Here is a 25,779-nt window from a genome sequence, read left to right on the forward strand (position 1 = left end):
GCCTAGCATGCACAAGGCACTGGGTTCGATCCTCAGCACCACATAAATGTAAAATAAAGATATTGTGTCCACCTAAAAACTAAAAATAAATGAATATTTTTTTTAAAAATGAATTAACCAGCTGGGCGTGATGGCACACATCTGTGATGTCAGCTACTAGGGAGGCTGAGGCTCTAAGCAACTTAGTGAGAAGTGGTCTCAAAATTAAAATTTAAAAAAGGACTGGGAATGTAGCTTAGTGGCAAAGCACCACTTGGTTCAATCCCTAGTACCCCCCCCCCCCCAAAAAAAAATTAACCACCTTGGTAAAACAAGAAACTAAGGACATTTCTAGCTCATATATTTCACTGTTCTTATTTTCCCTATTTAACTCATAGAAATTTGAGACAACTTTAATAGGAGAGTTAAAAATCTGAGTTCCTGAGTTAACCCAAATAAACTTTTTATCAATGTGAAACACAGGCCTCCATTTTCTTTTATTTTTTAAGAGTAATTTCTGTTCTTTAAAATGTTACCACACACACACACACACACACACACACACAGGACTTGAAAAATGGATAGAGAGACAAGAGTGAGAGCCTCCCAAACATTTTTTTAACAAAGTTCAAAGTAGATTATATTTATGTGCTTTTCAGTCATTACACAATGTACAGACATGATCCACTGAATGATTTATGCTCCCCAAATGGTTAAACATGATTTTCTATGAAAGACTAGACATAAAAGCTTTTAGAAGCAGAACTGTTTTCTCCAAACACCAATTTCAGGCATACATTTGTTTTTACGTATATTCCTTGAGAATGCTACAGTAGCAGTGCATAAATTCATTCTATAAAAAGATCTGAAAGATGATTTTCAAGAGACTCTCAATACATTGTGCTTTCAGATAAAAATCCTAAGACAAAAGATCAGTTGCTATGACAATAACAGTTAAAACTGCATATTATATACATATATATGCACACACACATATATGTATGTGTGCAAATATATATGTATGTATTAGAGATCAGAAGAGGCTATAAAGAAATGTAAGTAGTTGTGCTTAGGGGACTTTTTTGGTAAAGTTGTTTTAATAAATAAAAACTTTAATAAATAAAAACTTAAAAATGTCTCAGTGACTGATATAAAATAGACGCAGGTATCAAGGGTTTTCCATTCTCAGCTTAAGAGTTTAAAGGTGAAAAAGTCATCTCTACAGAAACCATCTGATACCTGATAATCCCAATCTGGGCAAGTCACTTACAGTCAGGCAGGCAAGGGGCTTGGGAAAAAAGATAAAGGGATTTCCCCCTATTAACATAAGCATTAACCAGAGGTAAAGCCAGGGCAAACTAACTAAATAAATGCCTACCTTCCCTTAGAAATCTCAGACCAAACAGGTCAACCTACTTCAATTAGGTTTTGAAAAAAACCCATATGCTTGGTGTATGGACCATAACCCATCTGTAGTTCACAAGATGAGTTAAATATGTCCGGTCTTCTATGAGACCCTAGTATAAGCATGATCCCTTAGTACCTTATACTTTTTAACCCTCCACACATTAACTGTAAAACTCTCAGAAACACCATAGCAACTGTTCACAATGATAGAGGGCAAGGTATAATTTACATAGAGAGTAACATTGATGTTCATAGCTAGGAAGTCAATGTAATTTTATTTTTTGCCTGATCTGTTTGCTCTTTTCAGCCTTTAGCTTTGAAGGACACACGACCCTTGTCAATCAAAGTGAATTAGAAAAAAGATGAGAAAATAACAAATGTTTTAAAGTCTTTTGCATAACAGGTATAGATATAAAAAAGTTTCTTCAAATAGTTTCCTAGGTGTCACTCAGAAGCAGCCTTGCTGTCTGTAACATAATGTGCTGGCATCCTTCAAATAAAATTATAGAGAAATTTAAAATATATATTATACATTTGCAGTTATTTGAAATCATTCAATAGTTTGTAGCATGTTAATGGAGTGAAATAGAGATAAAAGGCAGTCCACATTCATATTTTCAAGATAAATTTACTCAGAAGTTGGTTGAAATCCTTGCTCACGTTCTAAGTATAGCCATTGTGATAAGACCTGAAAGGAAAAAAAAAAAAACAGGAGAACAGTTAAAGACATGCATTGTACTGCATTTTCCATTCAATAAGCAATTGTTCAGACCTCAATGAATAAATAAAATATAACACACAGGCAGACACTCTACCAAGACCTCAAAGTCAATTTGAATTTAGTTGATATTATACAGGAAAAAATCCAATTAACATCAATGGGCACTCACTGAATAGATTTTAATTAAATCACTAATGTCTGGCCATAGTTCATCTCACCATCACACATACCTCCTACTTTATCCATCACATCAGCTATAATAATAGCAGACATGCCATTTTAAAGTGTTAGTAAAGCCAGCAAGCTTTGTCAACAGAAGCTTCAAGAGCCTATTTGTATCAGGGCCCTAGGGCCACAGAGATAGAAGCAGTGTTCCTGCTTTTCTTTAGTGATTCTGCATACAAGACCATAAACATTTAATAATATGAGAATGTGTTTATGGGCTGGTGTTATAGCTCAGTGGTAGAGCTCTTGCCTGGCATATGTGAGGCACTGGGTTTGATTCTCAGCACCACATATAAATAAATAAATAAAGGCCTATCAACAACTAAAAAAAAACATTAAAAAAAAGAAAAGAATGTGCTCAGTCCTAAATGAATGGTGAGGAGAGTGAGTGATAAAAAGTACAGGGCTGGGGGTGTACCTCAGTGGTCGAGCACTTGCCTAACGTGTGTAGGGCCCTGGGTTCCATCCCCAGGGAAACACATATATACGCATGCGCGCGCGCGCACACACACACACACACACAAGAAAGGAGGATGATCATGTAAGGCTGAGGCAGTCAACATAGTTGTCCCCAAAGATTGTCCCCTTAAAAGATGATAGAAAAGATACAGAACAATGGGATAGGCAGGCATTCCAGGTGAGGGTACGGCATGAGCAAGGGCCTGGGAGGACCAGGACTTTAGATGAACTTTTCCAGAGTCAATAAATAATCCAACAGGCTTTACTCAAGGATTTATATAGGAAAGCAATTAGACAAAATTGGTTCAAGGAACTCTCAGATTGTGGAGAGGCTTTTTTTGTTTGTTTTGGTTTTGGTACTGGGCATTGAACCCAGGGGTGCTTAACCATTGAGCCACATCACCAGCCCTTTTTGTATTTTATTTAGAGACAAGGTCTCACTAGGTTACTGAGGCCGGCTTTGAACTCACGATCCTCTTGCTTCAACCTCCCAAGCCTCTGGGATTACAGTCATGCGCCACTAGGCACAGCTGATTGTGGAGAGTCTTAAGCACTAAACTATGGAGTTTTACTTCATCCAGTGGACTATGGTCAACTGCTAAATTTTTGAGTAGGGAATGGTTATGAAACCAAAACAGAATGGAAATCAACCTGACATCAATGTGATGGATGGTTTCAGGGGGCAAGAGAATAAGGGGAAGGATGAGTGAGAAAGAACACAGACAGAAGGTGGAGAGACAATTTAGAAATTTTTTAAAAAAGAGCACAGTAGGGAATACTGAAAGAATAATGGAAAGAGTTGAAGTGAGAGGAGAATATGAAGAAAGAGTCATTCATCACCACAGTCACGATGCTCGACACATGGAAGGCACTGAATAAATGTTTGCTCAATTGAAATAATTAATTATAGGATTTGAAGCCAGGATGACTAGAAGAATGAACTGGAAATCAGGGAACTGGTTTAAATAGAAAGGTTCACAATATTAAGCAAGGTTGCACTGTTCATCCTTATCACAGTGTGCACCTTGTCTAAGTGTTTCTCCAGGAGCAGTTCCTGCAAGTAGAAAGACTGTATTATGAAATATATGCATTGTATACATACATTATAGCACCAGAAGTCAGAAAAAGGAAAATAATGGAGTAAATAGAGTTTTAGGCACTAGATAAATAAGTCAAAGAGAACTAAATGCGAGCCAAAAGTTAAATCTCCAAGTGCACCCAACCTCAACATGCCTTTGAACAATCCTTTACTGTTTTTCAAAAAAGGAAATCAACCCATTACCCCCCAACATAAAATCCTACACATATGTCCCCAATGCATCTTTAAAACCCTTACCTAAGATATAAGCAGCCACTAATTTTTGATTCACACTTAAGTGGAGGTAGAGAGGCACCAGCGATTCCACATCCCCCAGCGTAGGCAGCATCAGGGCTGCAATGCACACCACTCCCAGGAAGACAGTTAGTAAACTAGGTCCTGAGGAGACAGTTCTGTTTTCTGTAAAAAGACAAAAATCCCTGAGCTTGCTTCTAAACCCAAGCAAACTGAAGACAAAAGTTTCCTTGCAAATAATGGTCACCAGATGGGTGTGGTGGTGCATGCCTGTAATCCCAGTGACTCGGGAGGCTGAGGCAGGAGGATCGCAAGTTTGAGGTCCAACTTAGTGAGACCTGTCTCAAAATAAAAAAAATAAAAAGGGATGGGGAATGTGGCTCAGTGGTTGAGTACCCCTAGGTTCAATCCCCAGTACCAAAACAAAAAATACTGGCCACCACACACTAGGATTCTCTTTTGGCTATCTTCTCTGACTCCTTCCCCCATCATTCCCATTCCATGGGGACCTATGTGTTGCACTTATCTGGAAGTCTATAAAGCATAACTGCTCTGAGTCATTACAGGATGGTATGCTGAAATGGCATTATGAGTTACTAAGTTCCTACTGGAAAAAATGGTCACCAAATTACCCCACCCTGATATTCCACCCTAGTAAGTAGAAAGTGCTCAAGCATGTAACATCGATGCATGTACATCTATAAATTATATGCACAATTTCTGTACTAGTATGCTTAATATAAAACATACTAATGGAATTACCATAGAATGTGCTAAAAACAAACTGATGTTCAATATTTTCTCCCTGTACTCCAATGGATTGTTTTATGTTTACAAACAATTTCTGACTTAATGATGGTTTGACTTTAAAATGGTGTGAATGCATTATGAATTAAGTAGAAACTACACTTTGAATTTTGCTCTTTTGCTAGTTATATGAGGCATGGCACTCTCATGATACAGGGCAGCAGGAGTGGGCCACAGCTGACATCAGCCATACAATCATCAGAGGAAGCAACTGATACACCACAGTGGACTATATGGCTAAAATATGAGATCCAGGGGTAACCAATGCAATTCTGGCTGATATGTTCAACTTACAGTGGGTTCATTGGAACATAATGCCATCATAAATTAAGGAACATATGTCCTCCATGTAAGGCTATTACAGTAGAGCTGCACTATCTTCTGGCAATATCTTAGGGAGGTGTCCAGACAGATTTGATCCCGATAACTGCAGCATGCTGCTACCATAGTAAAAAATGTTAAGGTACCAAAAAAAAAAAAAAAAAAAGCACTACTTGAATGTTATAAAGTTGCCCATAAAAATTCTTGCTCCTTGCCCTACCTCATTCATAATAAAGAAGAAAACTATAGAAACAATATCTGGCAAATTTATGCTAAGTGAAATAAGCAGTTACCAACAAATTCTGCATGACTCCACTTATATGAGCCATTTAAAATAGTCAAACTCATAGAACTGGAGAGTATAATGATGGCTTCTAGGGTCTGGGGGAGGAGGATAAAATTGCTAATCAATAGGTGTAATTCTCAATTATGCAAGATTATTAGAGATCTATTCTGCAACCAGGTCCCTATAGTTAATCAGGTTCCTATATACTGTAATATACACTTAAAAATTAATTAAGAGGCCAGGTGTGGTGATGCACACCTGTAATACCAGTGGCTCTGGAGACAGAGGTAGAAGGATCTCGAGTTCAAAATCAACCTCAGCAACATAACGAGGCCCTAAGCAACTCAGTGAGACCCTGTCTCTAAATAAAATATAAAAGGATGGGGATGTGGCTCAGTGGTTAATCGCCACTGGGTTCAGTCCCTGCTACCAAATAATAATAATAATTTTTTTCTAAGATTTGTTATCAAGCCTGCTATTCTACAGCTCTAGCTACATATGTACAATATACATAACCTTATTTTTAGGAAACCCAACAACAGCATTTTCTGTTTTGTGGCTTTCTCACTAATCTTCCTTTCATTAAAAATAGCCAACAGCAATACGATCTTGGTGTTTTATTAATGAAATAACACTGTTCATTCTATTATTAAATGAAGCTTTTCTAAATTATTAATACCTCAGCTGTTGTAAAGTCTAATTGAACCTCACCAAAGCCAGATAGGTAAAAAACAAATTGAAATTTCATAATTATTGCTTGGGATGCAACAATAGTATAAATATCTTTAAAAACCCATCTCATTTTAGTTAATAAATCAAATAACTTGGCATTTATATTTGTTGCAAAGATAAATTTTCAAGGAAAATATTTATGATTTATAACTACACCACATACTACAAACCTACAATAAAAATAATTTCAAAGAATTTGGTATTTAGAGAAATGCCAAAAACAAAATGAAAATAGCCTTTTTCCTGATATTACATGATTATAAAAAATGTACAAAGATATAGAAAACAGGGCTGGGGGTGTAACTCAGTGTCAGAATGCTTGCTTTGTATATATGAGGCCCTGGGCTCAACCCCCAGCACCACAAAAACAAGATATAGAAAACAAAGTTTCCTCCACAATCCCATCCTCCTACAGATAGGTTAATGCTATTAACAGCTTGGTTTATATCCTTTCAGATTTCATAAATGACTACATAAACATGTAAAATAATTCTTTACATAAATGAGGTCATATTATATGTACTGTTACATAACTGTTTTTCACCCTTCACTAAGAAATACATTTGAAGCCTTTTCTGTGTCAATATATAAACATTGTGTACAATCAGATAATTGATATGTTGTGCTCCATTTGTGTACGATGAATTGAAACACATTCTGTTGTCATGTACAACTAAGTAGAACAAATTGAAAAAAATTTAAAAAAAATATATATATATATATAAACATCTATCATTCTATCAGATCCTTGTAAATACCTGCCTAACACCCTGTCTTATGAACACTCTTAATTTAATCATTTCCCAAATTGATGGACTTTCGGGTCATTTTCAATTTTGCATTATTATAAACAATAATAAAGAGCATCATTTTCTTTAGCCAGAGACTGAAACATAGCCAAGACACAGCAGTTCATTAGTAAGGTAATTAAGATTCAGCTATATTTTTTGTCTTTTTAATAACCTGGGTTCTAGCATGAAAGTATACTTTGTGGGTTTCTCTTCATTTAACAGTTAAATTTCTGTTAAATGAAAAAACTCACAAAATATAAAATTGTATTTATACACATTGGAATGGTCTGGAAAGTAACATGGAACAATTACATAAGGAGATTTCTTAAGTATGTGGTATTAAAGGTGTTTTTTTTTCTTTTGAATTTCTTACTGCTATATGTCTTTTATACAATAAACCTGAGAAAAAATTTCTCATTTTACCAACTTTCAATACACTTTAAAATCCAAATTTTTCATGATATAGCCTTCAACTATTTTTTACCAATGAGTCTCATGATACTTGCATTTCCAATGCTTCTGATATGCTTCTTGTTGAAACGTTTTCAAAGCTAACAACTTGAAAAAATAATGACCTTTTAAAACTTCCCAGAAAAAAATCCTACAGAAAACAATCTCAACTTATTTTTAATATTTTGAATACAACCAGAGATATGAAAAATTGTGCTCTATGTGTAATATGAATTGTAATGCATTCCATTGTCATATATAAATTTTTTTTTTAAATTTTTTTTTTAGTTGTAGATGGACACAATAGATTTTATTTATTTTTTTTTTATTGGTGCTGAGGATTGAACCCAGTGCCTCACACATGCTAGGCAAGTGCTCTACCACTGAGCCACAACCCTAGTCCCTCAACTTATTTTGACATTTTAGTGCAGAGAGACGTAAATGAAAAAAAAACAGAGAATCTACATACTAGAAAACAGACATAAATTATTATTAATTTAACAGGAGAAATTTTAAAATATCACTTTGTCATCCTAGACACAGTCAGTCATCATTATACTTAAAAGAAAAAAAAAACTACACAATTTTTTTTTGGATGATTAGCTATAGTGGGTTAACTACTCATCAATGGAGCATGTTGGACAGGATTTTGAGTGGACCGTTTGTTCAGCTCTTTCATACATTTACTGTGAAACTACTCTGGGCCAGGCTCTGTGCTAGTACTGAGGACATAGTTGTGAACAAGACAAAGTGCCTGCTTCCTATGAGCTTCCTGACATGAATGGCTGAGAGATTTTTTTTCCTCTCCAAAACAGAAACCACTGCATGTTAGGACAATGTCACCTGTCTTCATTCATCTACCTACTCCAATTTTAGAATTAGAAGAATTCTCTCATATACTTTAGATATCAAAGTTCATTATAAAAGTAAAAGAAGAATAAAACAATACTTACTATAATTTTTTTAGGTTGTTAGGATGCTTTCCAATAAATTAAAAATATAACAATAAAGTTCTCCTTATATGTACATGTACATAAACTGTTAAATCTTAACCGTTGCTGGTTGTGGTGGCGCATGCCTGTAATCTCAGTGGCTTGGGAGGCTGAGACAGGAGGATCGTGAGTTCAAAGCCAGCCTTGGCAAAAAGCGAGACTCTAAGCAACTGAGTAAGACCCTGTCTCTAAATAAAATACAAAAAAGGGCTGGGGATGTTGCTCAGTGGTCAAGTGACCCTGAGTTCAATCCCCGGTACCCTAAAAACAAAACAAAAAAAACAACAACAAAAAACTTAACCTTTATTACTCTTGGCTTTAAACCAGTCTGTTACATACAAAATGATCACCAATGACCCCTTTAATGGATGAATTTAATGTCAAAAAACCTCACAAATGCTCATTCAATGACCTTTCTTGTTTCAGAGGAGGCATTCTGAAGGGAGAGCCTTACATTTCATAAGTCAACCTCACAGTATTGATCTATCATTGTTATATTTGACAAAGATTCTCTATCAGAGGTTGTTTCTTAGAAAGATGAAAAGATGGTGCTGTCAATTAACAATATTTTCTGAGAAGAAAACAATCTACTAACTAGTCTGCAGTCCTGTTATCATCAGGAAATCTGAGCTCTCTGTGCACGGACTGAGAAGACACTTGGCAACAGTACACCAAAAAGGCACTTCTCCCTATCTTACTGAAATAAACATTCAAAGATGAACAAACTGATATGGATCTAGGAATTAACGTAATGACAAGTAGATTTTTAAAAATCCCTCAAACACAATATGTCACAATCTGAAGGACAGCTGCTATCACATTTGTATATCACTACAGCAAAAAGTTTCCATGTTTTTCAGTGGAAAATTTTATTTCCCTCCTCTCATAATTGGTGTGGGGGGGAGATAATGAGAAGTTGGGAGGGAGGGGGAATGACGTCCAAAGAGTTGAATGTGAGCATAGTGTCAATGTTGAAAGAATATATCATAACACTTCTGAATATCTAAGCTGGGAGGAAATGAGGAATGGAGAGGGATTCAATTAATAGCCCACAGGGGATATTATAATCTACTTAGTTTAATTAACTTCAACTTTAATGAGATTTTTTTTCAAAATAATATGAACAGTGCACTAAGCTTGGCCTGTTGCCAAACACAATCTCTCTCCTCCTTCAAACTAATTAAATGAGAAAGGATATAGGAAAGTCATAGAAACAAAAGTATATAATTGCCAAATTATACTAGCATACAGGATGATGCTTACAGCATCCAATTACAGTCTCATGTATATATATATATATATACATATATATATATATATATATATAATCTCCAATATATAGACAATCTCCAGTATATAAAAATATGCATATATGTTTATATTTACATTTTTAAAGGCTACAGTAACATTTGCCCTCTCTTTACAGGCTGGTCTACTTAGGGCTATTCTCTCCTCTGAAAATCCAGCTCTGGGTCTCTTGCTGTATTTCAGGTACCCGATTCTCTAGGTTCAGTTTTGAAGTAGTTGACTAGATTTAAAGTGGCAGATTACCTTTCTAATAATCATTCTTAGCCCCCTGATTAGTTTAAAGTTAGAAATGTGTAACACACAATACTACCTGGTTGAAACGATTGTTCAAAAAATAAACTTTCAGTTAAATGTTCCTTTATTCTTTTTTCCTCTTCTTCCTTTTGTTGTTCTTTTGCAGATGGGAGAAGAGTAGCAACAATCTCTTTCCTTCCTAAAGCCTTCCTCTGGCTTTGCTCAGAAACTTGGAGACGGAATTTATCTATTACACCATAGTGACAGGATCGAACATCTCTATGACGAATCACACTGAAAGCAACAAAAAATAAAAAGCTACTGTTTAGGTTTCTTGGGGCCTGTCAAACAGAATGCAGCAAGAGATTTCAATGCAGTAAAACAATAGTGACTATAACCAAATACTTTAAAAAATAGAAATTTACTAATGATGCTAAAAAAATCATAGTACAACCCCAAAAGAAATGGGTAATTGAAATATTTGATGAAAGCACATACTTGAAAACATTGACAAAAATCTTAAGTAAAAGAATGATAAGTAAAGCAATGACATTTTTTTTTCTGGCCATCCATATAAAGCAATATTGCCTAATTAGGAATATATGAAACAGTTTCTCCCCCACAAACATTATCATAAATTTCTCTTGCCATTTATCTTTGGGGTTTTTTTTTTCTTTTTGGTACCAGGAATTGAAGCCAGGGGCACTTAATCACTGAGCCACATCCCCAGCCCTTTTTAAATATTTTATTTAGAGACAGGGTCCGACTGAGTTGATGAGGGCCTCACTGAGTTGCTTAGTGCCTTGTTTTTGCTGAAGGTGGCTTTGAATTTGTGATCCTCCTGCCTCAGCCCCACAAGCCACTGGAATTACAGGCATGCACTACCACACCTGGCTCATTTATCTATTATTCAACTAACAAAACTCACCCAAGACTTAAAAATTGATTTACATACATACGGGTAAAAATAAGCAACCGAATAAGTAATTAATCCACTATGACCAGTGCACCAGAAGTCTAATAATAGATCTCTGTATTTTTCTAAAAGGAAAGTGTATAAAGCTTTGTAATTTTTATGAGATTTTGCAATTCCATTTTTCAGATATACTTCCTTCTTCCTAGGGAATGCAAAACAATTAGGTCAAGGGTAACAAAATTGATTAGACTACAAATTTCTATGGCATAACCCTTGCCTATTATAGGCTGAATAAAAATTGAAAGAAATGTACAGCTGGGCACAGTGGTGCACTCCTGTAATCCCAGTGACTCATGAGTATGTAGCAGGAGGATGGCAAGTTCAAGGCCAGCCAAGGCAACTTAGCAAACCTGTTTTCTGTCTCAAAATAAAAATTTTTAAAAGGGGGCTGGGAATATAGCTCATTGGTAGCTCATTGGCCCTTCTGGGTTCAATTCCCAATACTGCAAAATAAAAGTGTGGGGGGGGAAGAAACACATTCTCAAAGATACATCATCTTACAGCTTTGAGATGAAGAAAATATATTGAAGAGGAAAGGCTTCTGCTTTTTATTCTCAAAGAAGATTTAAACAAATAAAATTGATGTGGCAACGTAAATTAAGGGCTGGTCAATGGATCCATCTGGTCACCACTAGGTCTAAAGTGAAAATTAAACATGAACAGCTTGAACAAACAATCATTTATCTGACACTCTAAGATGCAATTATCTGGAAGCACTCAGATAACCTTTTACAGATGAGAAGTTACATGCTTTGCTTCCTGTTTATATAGATTAACTTCCAGGCTTATTAGCTGAATCATTTCAGATGAACTCACATTACCATTGTTCTTACATCATAGCATTACTAGTTTCTCAAATGTCATTGTAATAGGAGGATGTTCCAAAGAAAGCTAAATTTCCTATTACAGTGGGAAAAATTAAAAAGGAATAACTCAGAACTTTAACTTCATAAATATCTCTGCCTTTACTAAAACTACAAGGAAGAAACAATTGAGGAAATACTGACATGGACATCAGTGCCAACATAATGAAATATTATTATTTGGTTGACTTGTTTGGAATCTCTTAGAAACTTCTTAAGTTTTGATAGACAAAATGTCATCATAAATTCAAGAGATTATCAATGCCTATGTGGGAATAACTTCAATATCCCTTTCCAGTTAAAAACATAAATATTAATGCACTGAAAACGTGTTACCAGGAAGTGATTTTGACTTACATATCCACACAACACTGAGGCTTTACTGCACCTGCAGCATCAACGACAACATACTTATTTGGAGTAGTACACAAAACTGAAAGAAAAAGTCACAATGGCCATTAGTGTTTTTAAAACAATTAGTTTCTATAAGTAAAAAATTAGTAGGGACTAGTTAAAAATTCATGACGAAAGACCTAGGAGACTCACCTTTGAACTTCAAGGCGAACTCATAGGGATTGTACAGTGTCAACACTTGTTTATGTGTTGACTGATCATCTGCATAAAATATTAGCTCTGTGGGAAACACAAAAATGGGAAGATTTCCTTCCACTAGCTCTGGTTGTCTTTTTTGTTGATGCATTGGCACTGAATCCTCTTGCTGCAGCTTCTGTTTTTACAGACTCAGATCTATTTTGGATTTTTCTTGTTTCAGTTAAAAGCTCCAAAGCATTTTGGCAATCTAGAAATAGAAGGAGAAAGGGAGAAGGAAAACCAAATGATACTGATTTTCATTAGTCTACAGTCTCTTCACAAAAAGCAGGTTTAGTGTGAATGAAAGTAGGCCCTGAATCATGGAAATGTGCCTCTTGACCTTTCCTCTTGGCTTGCTGACAGAGCTTTGACCAGATCATGCAAAGAAATTTAGACATGTTCCTTTCACATTCAGAATTTCAACCTATGATAGATGACACAAATACTTGAATAAAAAGAATAAAGAAGTCTTTCTCAAAGTAATCATCTCCTTTCAAAGAGGTGAGATCAAAGGAATATCACTGTATAAACTTCATATGTTTTTTTAAAGGAAAATAAATAAGTATTGTCACAACTGATTTTGTGAGCCAAATCAACTCTTAAAGATTTTTTTAAAACAATAAAAAAGACTAAAAAATAATAAATAAAACAAAGGAAGTTTCCAAGATTTATAGGAGAAAAACACAAGAATCACTTTTACACTCCTGTCAACAATGCTTTATTTAGTGCCTTGGCAGCATGGGTAGGAGAGTTCTTTTAATCTGTTTTCTACTGAAACTCAAGACAAGCTAAGCAGGCCTTGGAATTTTCACTGAAAATTCAGTCACTAAGTGGGCTTTGGCATGCATGGTACCATTCCTCCCCTCCTATGTCCAGTACACAGGCTTCGGAAGAGCTATTTTCTTCCAACTTCAGAGGCCTTTTTGGATTCCTTCTGGACTTGAATGTGGTCCAGGTGGTTGTGGCTGGCAGAAGTCTCACTGTCAAGTGTAATAGTTCTGTATTTATTTCCTAATCTAATTTTAATCAATATTCTTATTCAGCAAGTCCCTCCCAAAGTGTGGCTTTTAAAAATAAAATGCAGGATTTGATCCAGCATACTCAAAAAAAGCAAAAGTTAAAACATAAAATCACAGAAATGATTTTCACTCTGTAGCTCACACCTTTAAAATAGGCTATAAAACATTTAATACTTTGAGGTCAGGTTCTCATACATTCAGAGGTAAATATAACCAATGAATAAGTTACTTGCTTTTATCAGCTAGCAGGGCTCAAATGCTCTTCTGAATGAGGCCTTTTCAACTTTTATCAAGTATGAAACTGTAAAATTATATGTGCAAATTTTTATTATTTTCTTTCAGCTGGACAGCTATTATGCCAGGAACTACATCAGGAGACCAGCAGAGATATAAAGATAAAATAATGTTTAGGCCCTGCCCTCAAGAAGTTCAAGTTTAGCTGGGTGCAGTGGCATACTCCTGTAATCCTATCTGCTTGGGAGGCTGAGGCAGGAGAATCATGAGTTCAAAGCCAACCTCTGCAAAAATGAACCACTAAGCAACTCGGTAAGACCCTGTCTCTAAATAAAATACAAAACAGGGCTAGAGATGTGGCTTAGTGGCAGAGTGCCCCTGAGTTCAATCTCCCACCAAAAAAAAAAAAAAAAAAAAAAAAATTCAAGTTTAATTGGTGAGACAAAAATAATAACACTGCCTCTGTTATAATGCATACTGTTGTATAAAAAGTACTAGGGAATCAGAAGACTACAGGAATAAGTCTGCCTGGAAGTGAGACCGGGAGATGGCATGTGAGGTGGTTTTTAAAGAAAATATGGGTACTAGGGAATGAAATTGACCAAATTATGTTCTGTGGATGAATGCATATGCAACAATGAATCCCATTAATATGTAGGATTAATGCACCAATTTAAAAAAATTTTAAAAGACAGCCCCCCAAAGAAAAGATAGGTACACATTTAAGTGTTGGAGGAAGGTATTCAGACCCAGGGGACCACAAATAAAAGGGCACTGAATTCATGGACTGTCTCAGGTAATCAGTCTACTTTATATCCATATACTTTATAACATATATACAGTTCATAACAGTGTTGAATTTGTTTCTGGGTTTTGTTTTGATGAGCTAATAGGGTCTACTGAAATTTTTGTTATTAATAACATTTAACAGGGGCCCGGATTGTGGTTCAGTGATAGAGTGCTTGCCTAGCATGCGAGAGGCACTGGGTTTGATCCCCAGCACCACATAAAAATAAACAAATAAAATAAAGGTATTGTGTCCATCTACAACTAAAAAAATCATTTAAAAAATAACATCTAGCATTTGAATAATTCATAACATTACAAACTTTTTATTAATTATATAGACTGGATGATTGATAAGCTCTTAGATAGCACTTATTATAGGCCAGGCAGTATTCTAAGTGTTTGTTTTTGTTGTTGAATTATGAAGAGACCAGGCTGGTGGTAGTGAAGGTCAGCAGGTCCCCTAGTCTAGAATTCCTTTCCATTATACTAAACTGCATCCATGTCCATAAAATAAAACAAATTATTCTTGAAAACATCTGATTAAATAATTGTAATTCTGCATTTTTTATTTGCCCTGAATTTCTTTCTTTTAATCAAAGCCATACACATTTCTACTTGGATAATGGGCTCTCAGAAGTATGGCATATTATTTTTTTCAATAGAAAATACTAGGCTCTATAATTATTTTCATAGGAAGCTTGGCTAGTAGGAAGAAAAGATCCAAATTTGATGTCACTAAATAATATGCACTGTCTCATTGTAAAACTCTGTTGAGATGAGAATTTAGTTTATGATAAAAGGTAGCATCTCTGATTTGTGGGAGACAGATTTATTAGTGAGAATTGGTTAAACTGAGTAGCTGTCTAGACAAAAATAAAGTTGAATTTATCTTTCACTCCTTATTTCAGGGAAAATTCCAAACAGATCAAAACTTTAAATATAAACAAACAAAACAAAGCTATAAAAACACTAGAAGAAACCATGGGAAAAAATTTTTTTTTGTAATATCAGACTAACAATGACATAAAACCAGACACCAAAAATATTGATGAATTTAACTATATAACTTTTAAAATTCTGCATAACAAAAAATCTTTATTATTATTTTTGACCAAGGATTGAACACGGGGCGTTTAACCACTGAGTCACATCCCTAGTCCTTTTAATTTTTTTTTTTTTAATTTTGAGATGGGGCCTTGCTAAGTTGCTGAGGTTGGCTTTGAACTCATGATTCTCCTTCTTCAGCCTCCTGAGTATTGGGATTACAGGCATGCACCACCACCCCCAGCAGAAAAAAAAAAAAAAAAAAACTATAATCAAAACCAAGAAAACAGTTGCAATTCACATCATAGGCAATGGCTAATTTCCTTAGTAGAGGGCCTACCAATTTTTGAGAAAGGAAAATAAAATTATTCTTGGCTAACAAAAGGATGTTTAACTTCACAAGAGAAATGCAAATTAAAACCATATTGTGATGTGATGTGTGTGACCTGTCAGATTAGTAAATTTTTTTTTTAAAAAACTTGATAGCACATGGTGGGAAGCCACCAGGCACATTCTTACAGTTGCTGGTGGGCATGTAAATTGACATAACCTGTCAAAATTAAATGCCCATACTCCTGAATCCACAGTTTACTTGTAAGAATTTATTTGGTATCTTTCTATGAAGTTATGTATATGGAATGTTTGCTTTGAAGCACTGAGGATTAAATAAAATTATTTATGTGAAGAATAGAGAACAGAGCTTGGCATTCAATACAAGCTAATTGTTCAAAGCAAAGACTGGATACAGCCCAAGTGTCCATTAATAAGGGATTCATTTAAGTATGGTGTATCCATTCATTGGGATACCAGATATTTGTGAAAAAGAAATAAGAAGCTCTTTGTGTAGCTTTTCATGGACTGATCTTCAAGATGTAGGGTTAAGTGGGGGCTGATGCTGTAGCTCAGTGGTAGGCCACGGATTCCATCCCCAACATTGTAGGGTCAAATGAGAAAAGCAAGAAATGTTGTAGGAAGCACATACTACCATTTGTATGGAAAAGGGAAAAAAAGAATATGTAAGCAGGCACCATGGTGCATGTCTATAATCCCAGGGGCTGGGGAAGCTGAGACAGGAGGATCATGAGTTCAAAGCCAGCCTCAGCAAATTGGCGAGGTCCTGAGCAACTCAGTGATACCCTGTCTCTAAAATGAAATACAAAAAAGGGCTGGGGATGTGGTTCAGTGGTTGAGTGCCCCTGAGTTCAATCCCCAGGACCCCCCTCCAAAAAAAAGGTTTTTTTTCTTGGATATAAGTAGAAATATTTGGAAGGATACCCACATCGTCCATGAAGAGAAAAAATAAAACAAAACTGAGTGGCTGAGTACAGGAAAAGGAGGGAAATTATCTCTGGATATCCTTTTGTATTTTTAATTTTGAACCATATGAATAGTTACTTTAAAAAAACAAAAGACTAAAAAGAAAAAAAAAGACTGAATTAAACCAAAAAATAACAACTTTACTAGGGCATAATGGGGAAAAGGTGTTAATTTTAAAACAGGAGAAATAATTTAGAAACAATGTTAAAAACTCTGCTAACTGCATTTTCTAATTTCTGATCCTCAAATAACTTACTGGAAACCTTACACTATGTATTAAGTAAGATTTCAATTATTTAAAACTTTTCATGCAACAGAAACTCATTACAATGAGGAAAAAAACCAAAGATTTGTTTGAAACTTAGGGATATGTATAACTCTAATGCCACCTTTTGTTATAAAAGAATATGAGATGGTTCACGAATCTGATTGGGAAGTCAAAAATAACCACATAGACAAGCATGAAATTCTTGGTTGGAAGAGTAAGGAGAAGTCAGTTGGCACAGGTCAGAGTAGAATTTTTACTAGCTTTGCATAAGGGCTTAAAAGTGATTCTTTTCATTTTGAAGCTTTCTGTTTGCTGGTTGAATATGTACACATTTCCCCATGGATCATAAATAGACCATCTCCTTGTCACCATTAAAGAAAAGTTCAATCATTTTTGAGCAGTTTATTATTTCTTTTCATATTCCTCTTTCCACTTATCACTTATCTTAGCTCTGATATAAATTTGCCTCCTAAACTCCAACCAGTAGAAATTAGGGAAGAATTAGCACTAGGTCACCAGAGTAGTATTAGCAACTTTGCCAACAAACATAATGAAACATAACACCTGCTTTTAATTGATGGTTTTCTGGGAGACTGACACTTTCTCTTTGCTCCAGTCCATATTACAAAATGATACAGTGTAAAAATCCTAGGGAGAGATTATATACTAAGCCAGTAAGATCTCACTGCAGATAGGTTTTTGAAGTTGCTTTCCAAGTGCACATCAAGTCAAAGAATGTTAACTCCCAATCTTTCTCACTTGACAGATGAGGAAAACAGGACCAGGAGGTTAAGATAGTTACCCAGCACTGCACGGGGAAGGGGACACACAACTCTGATCTCCAAACTTAACTTCCTTCTATGGTCCTTATCTCCTCAGTTTCAATTCAAAAGTCCTGCCTCCCTGGTGTGGACTGCCACACATACACTGTCTCTCGAAAAATGCCTGGCTTTTCAAGATCAGAATTCTCAAAAGAATGATCCAAAATTCAAGTCATGGCCAAGACTGCATTGTCTTGATTCATGTTTCCTTTTCAGTTTTACAAGGAAAAAAAGAGATAATTTCACTTGCTGGGTTACATATTCTCTTTTCCTGATTGTGAAATGTAGCTGTGGCTGTCAGCAACTATTCACTACGACATTAATAACCAAGGTTTGCCCCATTCTTCCTCCCTGGATGACAAAATTTTATGTATTCTTCAAAGCCTAGTTCTAATTCCCCCTCCTTGCAACACTCTTTTAAATATTCTGCTCTCCATGGATAGCACCAATATTGTATTTTTAATATACTTATTGTATGGATTCAATATATTGACATTTATTCTATATGGATTAATTTTGAGTCTTCAATCAGATTTCCTGCATATGCCATATTGTTTTTTGTTTGTTTTTGCATCTCTCATTAGAACCCAAGCTCATTGCTGGCCTTAGCAGATACTGAGATTATCAGCTGCCCTACTGGTGTCTACTAATAACTGTCTCCTCCATCAAGGAATGTGACTCCCCAACCCATAGCTGAATATACTTTGTCCACAGAACAGGCAAAAAATCCTAATTAGATGCACAATAAATCATAGGTGGCTGCTGGCTCTGGGTTGGAGCAAGAGGAGAGCACAAAGAATCAGCACCCCCAGCTGCCTCTCTTCTCCCCTCCCTTCCATTTCTCTTCCTTGGCTTCTCAGAGTCAAACTGGGCCAGTAGTGCTTAGAAATCCATGGCTCCAATATGCCCCTGACCTTCTAGGCAGACAGTGCAGCTGGTAGATGGTGATACAGGAGACTGCCTTGGCCTTGTCCCTGCACTAACAGCACAGAAAAAGCAATCCTGAATGAAACTCCAAGGAAAACCTTATGTGTGCACACCACCTTGTGACAAGTTTGCAAACTACTCTCTCACAAGAAGCAACACAAACACTGAAATCTTCACACATGCTTTCCACCATCAGCCCAGAGACCAGTGCTCCAAATTGTGATTCTTTTCCCTTGCACTAAGCAGAGGAAGGAAAGGATAATTCTCAGATGAACAGGGGTGTTTCAGTATGTTTTACCACCATAGATTCAAAACTTAAGACTGTTAAAGAACACAGAAATCCCATTAAGAGCATATTCTCACCTGCCCTCTCTCTCCAAAAACAGCCCCCATTTTTCCCCTTGGAAAGAGGAGGCTTCAAGAGCTGGGGGCAGTGGCTCACAACTGTAATCCCAGCGGCTTGGGAGGCTTAGGCAGGAGGATCACAATTTCAAAGCCAGCCTCAGCAACTTAGCAAGACCCAATCTCTAAATAAAATATTTTTTAAAAAGGGCTGAGATGTGGTTCAGTGGTTAAGTGCCCCTGAACCACTTTGTCCATAAGACAGGCAAAGAACGCAAAGAATCCTAATTAGATGCAGAGTAAATCTTAGATAGCTGGTACCCCAATAAAAAGAAAAAAATATAAGGAGGCTGCATGAAAAAATTAAATCAAAACAAATAAGTGTTCCTACAGGGATTCTTGTACCAATGTGGTTCAAGATGTTAAAAAACAACAACAACAACAAAAAAACAGTTAAGGGTGGTTCAAAGTATACTCTTCCCCAGAAATGAGTGACCCATCTGCTTGGACACAGTATATCGGCTGCTTAACCACCTCACCCTGGCTTTTTTTTTTTTTTTTCTTCCTGGAGCAGAGGACCAAACTCAGGGCCTTGCACATGCTAGGCAAGTGCTCGGCTACTGAACTAAATCCCTGAGCCCTTTCTCCCTGACTCTTGCTGTTTACTCTGTTCAGAGCCCCAGGCTCTCTGCCTTCAGGCCAGCCCCTTTTATCTGGGCACAGGGGCTATCTCTGTCCTCCATACTGGGTGGAGTCCTTGCCAAAGCCAAATGCTAAAACAAAATGCTAAACAGCAAAGAGCAATATACTTTTTGTGGCTTTAGTCTCACAAGTATTAAAACCTTTTCCCTCCCACTTAAAAAACAGCTCCCTTCTTCATTGAATTCCCACTATTAGGACTTTTGATGGCTATATTCTTAAAGTCAACTCTTTTACAATGTCATAATGTTCCTTTTATATGTTAATGTTCATTGCTCAATAGTAGGCAATGTTGTTTATATATTTTTCTATGTTTTTGGTATTATTTGATATTTTACTAATGGTATTGATTGCTACCAATGATATGTAGTGGCAGGCTATTCCATATGCAAGATATCAAAGTTGCATAGTGTACGTTTTAAGACTAATAAAGAATACCCCTACAGCAATATCTTTTTTTTCTTTTTTTTTTTTTTTTTTTTGTGGTACTGGGGATTGAACTCAGGGCCTTCTGCATGTGAGGCAAACACTCTACCAACTGAGCTATAGTCCCAGCCCAGTAATGTCTTTAAAAAAATCCTTAAAAGAAAAAGCATGATCCTATTGCAATAAATATGCTACTCCCATGTTTTACAATATCTCAATGTCTTTGGTTATTTCAAGATGTATAAACAATTCTCAAAGCATCATCTATATTAATTCATTATGTGAAACATGTGCTGCTATAAGATACCACTTTCAGAAGTTTTAGAATCTCAAATTTATTCAGCAAACATTTCCTCAGCACTTATTACTCAGCACCAGGCACTATGCTAGGGAGAAAAGAGGAAAACATTGTCTTAGCCCTCTAAAATCTACCTCAATCTAGCAGAAAAAAAAAACAGATATACAGCAGTCATTAGGATATGGATATGCCAGTAAATAAAAAAGTCCTGTGGAAGCATAAAGTGGTCGTCTGTCTTCACCAAATAGGAGTCTGCAATAGGAGTATGGGGCGGGGTGAATTCCAGGAATATGTGTAGAGACATAAAAGGGACACAATGAGCTTTGGCACTGCGGTATGGTTAAAAATAGTAGGTCTGGGGGGAGTGCAAGAGATAAGCTGGAAAGGTAAACTGGAGGTAGATTGTGAAAAACAAAAATCTAAGTGAAGAATCTGGTTTAGGATTCCCTATGCAGGTGGTTTTCAAAAGTGCAGTAAAAAACTGCTTCACCTGGGAGCTTGGTAGAAATGGAAATTCCTGGTTCCCACCTTAGACCTACTGAATCTGAAATTCTGGGAGTGAGGCCCAGGTATATGTGGTTTTTTTTAATTATTATTTTTTAAATTATTTTACTTAGTTGTATACGACAGCAGAATGCAATTCAATTCATTGTACACAAATGGAGCCCAGCATTTCAATTCTCTGGTTATATATGATGTAGAGACACATCATTCATGTAATCATATATATATATATATATATATATATATATATATATATATATACACACCTAGGGTTATGATGTCCATCTCATCCCACCATCTTTCCTACCCTCATAACCCCCTGTCTATCCTCCCCTTCACCCAATCCAAAGTTCCTCCATTCTTGACATCTGTGTTTTTAGAGTCGTCTAGTTGATTTTGATGCATACCAAACTTTGACAAACCACTGCTATAGGCAATGAGGAAATATGAAGGACTTTTCTTTCTTTTTCTTTTTTTTTTTTTTTGAAACAGGTCTTGCCAGTTGCTGAGGCTAGCTTTGAACTTATGATCCTCCTGCCTCAGCCTCCCAAATTGCAGTACACATGAACCACCACACCCTCTAAACGACTTTAAGGAGGTAACTGACCTGATAAGATCTGAAGTAGGATAGTGGTTGCTATTGACCAATCAAGCACAACACGTGACTCCAGAGTAGTTAAAATAAAAAATAAACAACTGTTGAATGAATGTGGCATGAAGAGATGATGAGGACCTAGACTAAGAGAGTAGGAATGGAAAGGAAAAGACTTGAGAGATGCTTTAGAGCTCAGCCAAGTTTAATCAGGTGACTAGGACATATCAAATACAAAGGTGTCACTGAAATGGTTTTACATATAAAGCAGTAATCTTGTCAAATCTATCAACTGCCAGTTTGAAAATAGTGTTTTGTTTTTCCACATAGCCTCTAAACAGAGGAGGTCATGAGCAATTTCTATGTGTTTCCACATAGTCTAGAACAAAGGTTGCTGTTTATTTGTACATGGGCCTTCTAGTTTGCTTAGTAGTTCTACTTCTCACTGTAAGTCAGTAACCTGGCATCCATTTTATCAGAAATCTTTTGTGAGTTTGGTTGATATGAGTCAATCCCTAAGACTGATAGATAATTTCAGAACGTGATGACAAAATTAAATTTCAAACCTAGAAAAGCTTAAAAACACACACTGGCTCTGGTGATCTAACTACCAAAGTAGTATCAAGGTGAGACCCTGTTAAGCCTTTCTCCTTTAATTCAGTAAGAAGCTGAATTAGAGTGAAAGAATCAGACTTTGTAGTACATCCTGAAGGTCAAGAAAGTGAAGTGTTGCTGTTATTTCTAATTTGGGAGGCATGATTTAGCTGAGGCCATCTTCAATTTCCTGATGAAAAGCAAGAGAGGTACAGGTCAACCTATATGGCTAATTTACCTAATGAGAATTCTGCAGGGTACAATTTCTATTACCATTCTGAATACTTCCTGTTACTGGATGTTATTTAATTAATATTACTATCCTGGCTTATTAGACCAACTTATTTTGTCTAAAAGTAGTTCCCAATCAAAAACTGTACTCTTTTAGGGAATTTGAAAGCTATAGGGGACCTTAAATATTAAAACAAACATTTATCACCAAAGATGAGGAAATCGAGGGCCTCAAAGAAGAAATCATTTACTATATTTATTGTAGGAAAAGATTCTCCAGAATACTACAAGGTGACAAAACAAGATTCAAACCAACACTGGTAATTTGCTCCTTTGCGAACCTTTAGGAAAGAGTTAAAAGTCTCTTTCACTCAGCAGCTTGGGAGGCTGACAGGACCATAAGTTCAAAGCCAGCCTCAGAAACTTAGCAAGGCTATAAGCAACTCAGTGAGACCTTGTCTCTCTCTCTCTCTTTTTTTAATATTTATTTTTTAGTTAAAGGTAGACACACAGTATCTTTATTTTCTTTATGTGATGTCGAGGATCAAACACACAATATCTTTATTTTCTTTATGTGATGTCGAGGATCGAACCCAGTGCCTCACGCATGCTAAGCAAGCACTCTACCACTGAGCCACAACCCCAGCCCTGAGACCCTGTTTCTTAATAAAATACAAAAAAGGGCTGGGATGTGGCTCAATGGTCCATTGCCTCTGAGTTCAATCCCCAGTACCAAAAAAAAAAAAGTCTGGGGCTGGGGTTGAGGCTCAGAGGTAAAGCGCTTGCCTAGCATGCGTCAGGCACTGGGTTTGATCCTCAGCACCACATAAAAATAAACAAATAAAGATATTGTGTCCACCTATAACTAAAAAGTAAATTTTAAAACAGTCTATCTTCCATCTTAAATTAAAAAAAAAAAAAAGAAAAATGGTAGCAAATTACTTCTTCTATTGGGCTAGTAAGGAATGGTGTAGCTTTTCTTTTTCTTTCTTTTTTTTGGTTTCTTAATTGTTTTTCTTTTAGGAAATGAAGTTAGATATAAAATTACTCTGAAAAAAATTTTAATATAAAACATTGGGAAAGAACCATTTTAAAATTATAGTCCCGTATGGTGGCACACGCCTGTAATCCCAGCTCCTTGGGAGGCTGAGACAGGATTGTGAGTTCAAAACTAGCCACAGCAAAAATTGAGGAGCTGGGGCTGGGGTTGTGGCTCAGTGGTAGCGCGCTCATCTAGCATGTGCGAGGCCCTGTGTTCGATCCTCAGCACCACATAAAAATAAATAAATAAAATAAAGTTATTGTGTCCAACTACAACTAAAAGATAAACATTAAAACCAAAAAATCTGAGGAGGTAAGCAACTCAGTGAGACCCTGTCTCTAAAAAAAGTACAAAAAGTGGCTGGGGATGTGGCTTAGTGGTCGATTGCCCCTGAGTTAAATCCCTGGTTAAAAAAAAAAATTATATACCTATATTTTTTGTGTTTTTTGTTTGTTTGTTTTTTGCGGTGCTGGGGATTGAACCTGGGGCCTTGCACATGTTAAGCAAATGCTCTACCACTGAGCCACATCCCCTGCATAAACCATTTAAGGAAGAAATATGCATTCCTTCATATACTATTTGTTCTACTTTCTTTCTTTGCCTATGCAGAGGTAACTTTTTACTGAATACATCCCATTACATCAATTGTATATTACATGTAAAGCAAATCTACTCACAACTACCCCTTATAGATTTCAAAAATTCCCCAATTTAAAATATCCATTGTTGTTTTGAGAGTTCTAGAAATGCTTCAGTAACTAGTTCCATGTCTCATCCTTTCAGGGTATGTAGATGTCAGTAACTTGTGGGATACATTTGGCCCTGTTTCCTGTTTTCCAAAATTTCCCACACTTTATAGCAAATATATGTGTAATCTAAAAGTTGGTGTCCACCCCTCAGTCAATTTCCTGAATGTGATATTTTGTAGGCAGAGATTTCCCAGAACTTAGAGGAAGCGAGGACAAGATTTTCATCAAGAATGCATTAAATCCCATGTGTGCCTTGCCCTAAAAAGTCTCCTTTTGTCTGGAATTTACATTTGAGAATGCATGCATGCTGAAAGAACAGGACTGCTTTCTAGGCAAAACCCAAAGAACCCGTTTTCACTTCATATTTGCCCCCTCGCTCCCAGCTGTGAGATTCCTTGGATTGTACTGAGACAGAAATGCCACTTCGATCTGGAGAGGGCAGATGTCAGTTACTTTCCCCAAAGGAGAAATGCGAGAGCATTGATTAAGGGGCTGGAGGGTTGGGAGGGGAGTAGTCCGTCCTCAGACTTCAGCACCACCTGATTGGGCCCAGCCTCTCCAGCCCTCGTCCCCACACCGGCCCGCTCCATGTGAAACCAGTCATGTGAGCCTGTTTACAGCCGAGCAGCTGGTGCAACCATCAGGATCCCTGCGAAGGTCCAGGGAGGGGTAAAGGATACAGGCCACGTACCCCTGTCTCCCCCCACCCCATAATTCCAAGAAAGCATTCGCTCTCCTCCCCTGGCTCTCCATCCCACTTCCATCTGCCTTCAGGCAAACAGAGCAGAGCTGAAGCCATCCCAGGACGCCTCGCTCCAGCTCACCCCCCCCCCCCCATTTCCTTCCAGTAGCTCGCTGGGGGGACTGGTAGGCTAGAGGAAGGGCGAGGACAGTGTCACCCCGGACAGGGAGCCAACCTCCCTCCCCCAGCCCTCCTCGCAACGTCCGCCGAAGAGTTGTCCCGGGAGCCGCATCCCCGGGGCAACCGAACTCCACTGGGCAGGCACCCGGAGGCTCCCGAGACTGCCTTCGCCCGGGCAAGGAAGAGCCACATACCAGCTGGCCGGATCCTGCAACGAGGAGCCGCGAGTAGCGGGGACACTGACACTCAGAGACCGGGCAGTAAGGAGCCCCTCTGCCTCCTGCCCACCCACATCCCGGCACCGCTGAGCCCCGCTGTCAGTCACCGCGCCAAGCCCAGGTTTGGGGTACGGATTGTTCTTTTGGCGGGGGCTCTCAGCCACGTAACTTCCATGTTTTTCTGAAGTCGGAGGAAGTGGGTGACGGGACGGTGGGGGACTCTCACCTCGGCAACACCGGCTCCTCGGAAAGCTGCTGCGACTGCTCCTACACTCCTTTGTCAGTGTCTCCAGACTGCACTGCCTGCTGGGATACCGGAGGACTCAAA

General features: G+C 37.2%; 1 protein-coding gene across 3 annotated transcripts; it reads right to left on the reverse strand.

Moving 5' to 3' along the window:
* Positions 1 to 492: 492 nt before the first annotated feature.
* Mospd1 (motile sperm domain containing 1) lies at positions 493 to 25,779 on the reverse strand. 3 transcript variants are annotated; one of them, XM_027947007.2, is made up of 6 exons: positions 25,678 to 25,779; positions 12,431 to 12,683; positions 12,242 to 12,317; positions 10,122 to 10,339; positions 4,128 to 4,289; positions 493 to 2,074 (listed from the first exon to the last, which is right to left on the reverse strand). In XM_027947007.2, exons 2-6 carry the CDS (start codon positions 12,582 to 12,584, stop codon positions 2,043 to 2,045), a joined length of 642 nt encoding a protein of 213 aa, XP_027802808.1. In that variant the 5' UTR covers positions 12,585 to 12,683; positions 25,678 to 25,779; the 3' UTR covers positions 493 to 2,042. The 3 variants fall into 3 exon arrangements, with proteins under 3 accessions (XP_027802808.1, XP_071462388.1, XP_071462389.1); XM_071606287.1 differs by lacking the exon at positions 25,678 to 25,779 and adding an exon at positions 25,428 to 25,643; XM_071606288.1 differs by lacking the exon at positions 4,128 to 4,289.

Source organism: Marmota flaviventris, chromosome X (genome assembly GCF_047511675.1).
Source record: "Marmota flaviventris isolate mMarFla1 chromosome X, mMarFla1.hap1, whole genome shotgun sequence".
In the NCBI taxonomy this organism is placed as follows: Eukaryota; Metazoa; Chordata; class Mammalia; order Rodentia; family Sciuridae; genus Marmota; species Marmota flaviventris.

Coding starts and splice junctions, on each gene's coding strand:
- Mospd1 (XM_027947007.2), bottom strand. CDS start 12,584: ATGCATCAACAAAAAAGACAACCAGAGCTAGTGGAAGGAAATCTTCCC. Junction 4,290..10,121: donor TGAACAATCGTTTCAACCAG/GTAGTATTGTGT, acceptor GTCTTTTTACAG/AAAACAGAACTGTCTCCTCA. Junction 2,075..4,127: donor AGTGGCTGCTTATATCTTAG/GTAAGGGTTTTA, acceptor TTTTCCTTTCAG/GTCTTATCACAATGGCTATA.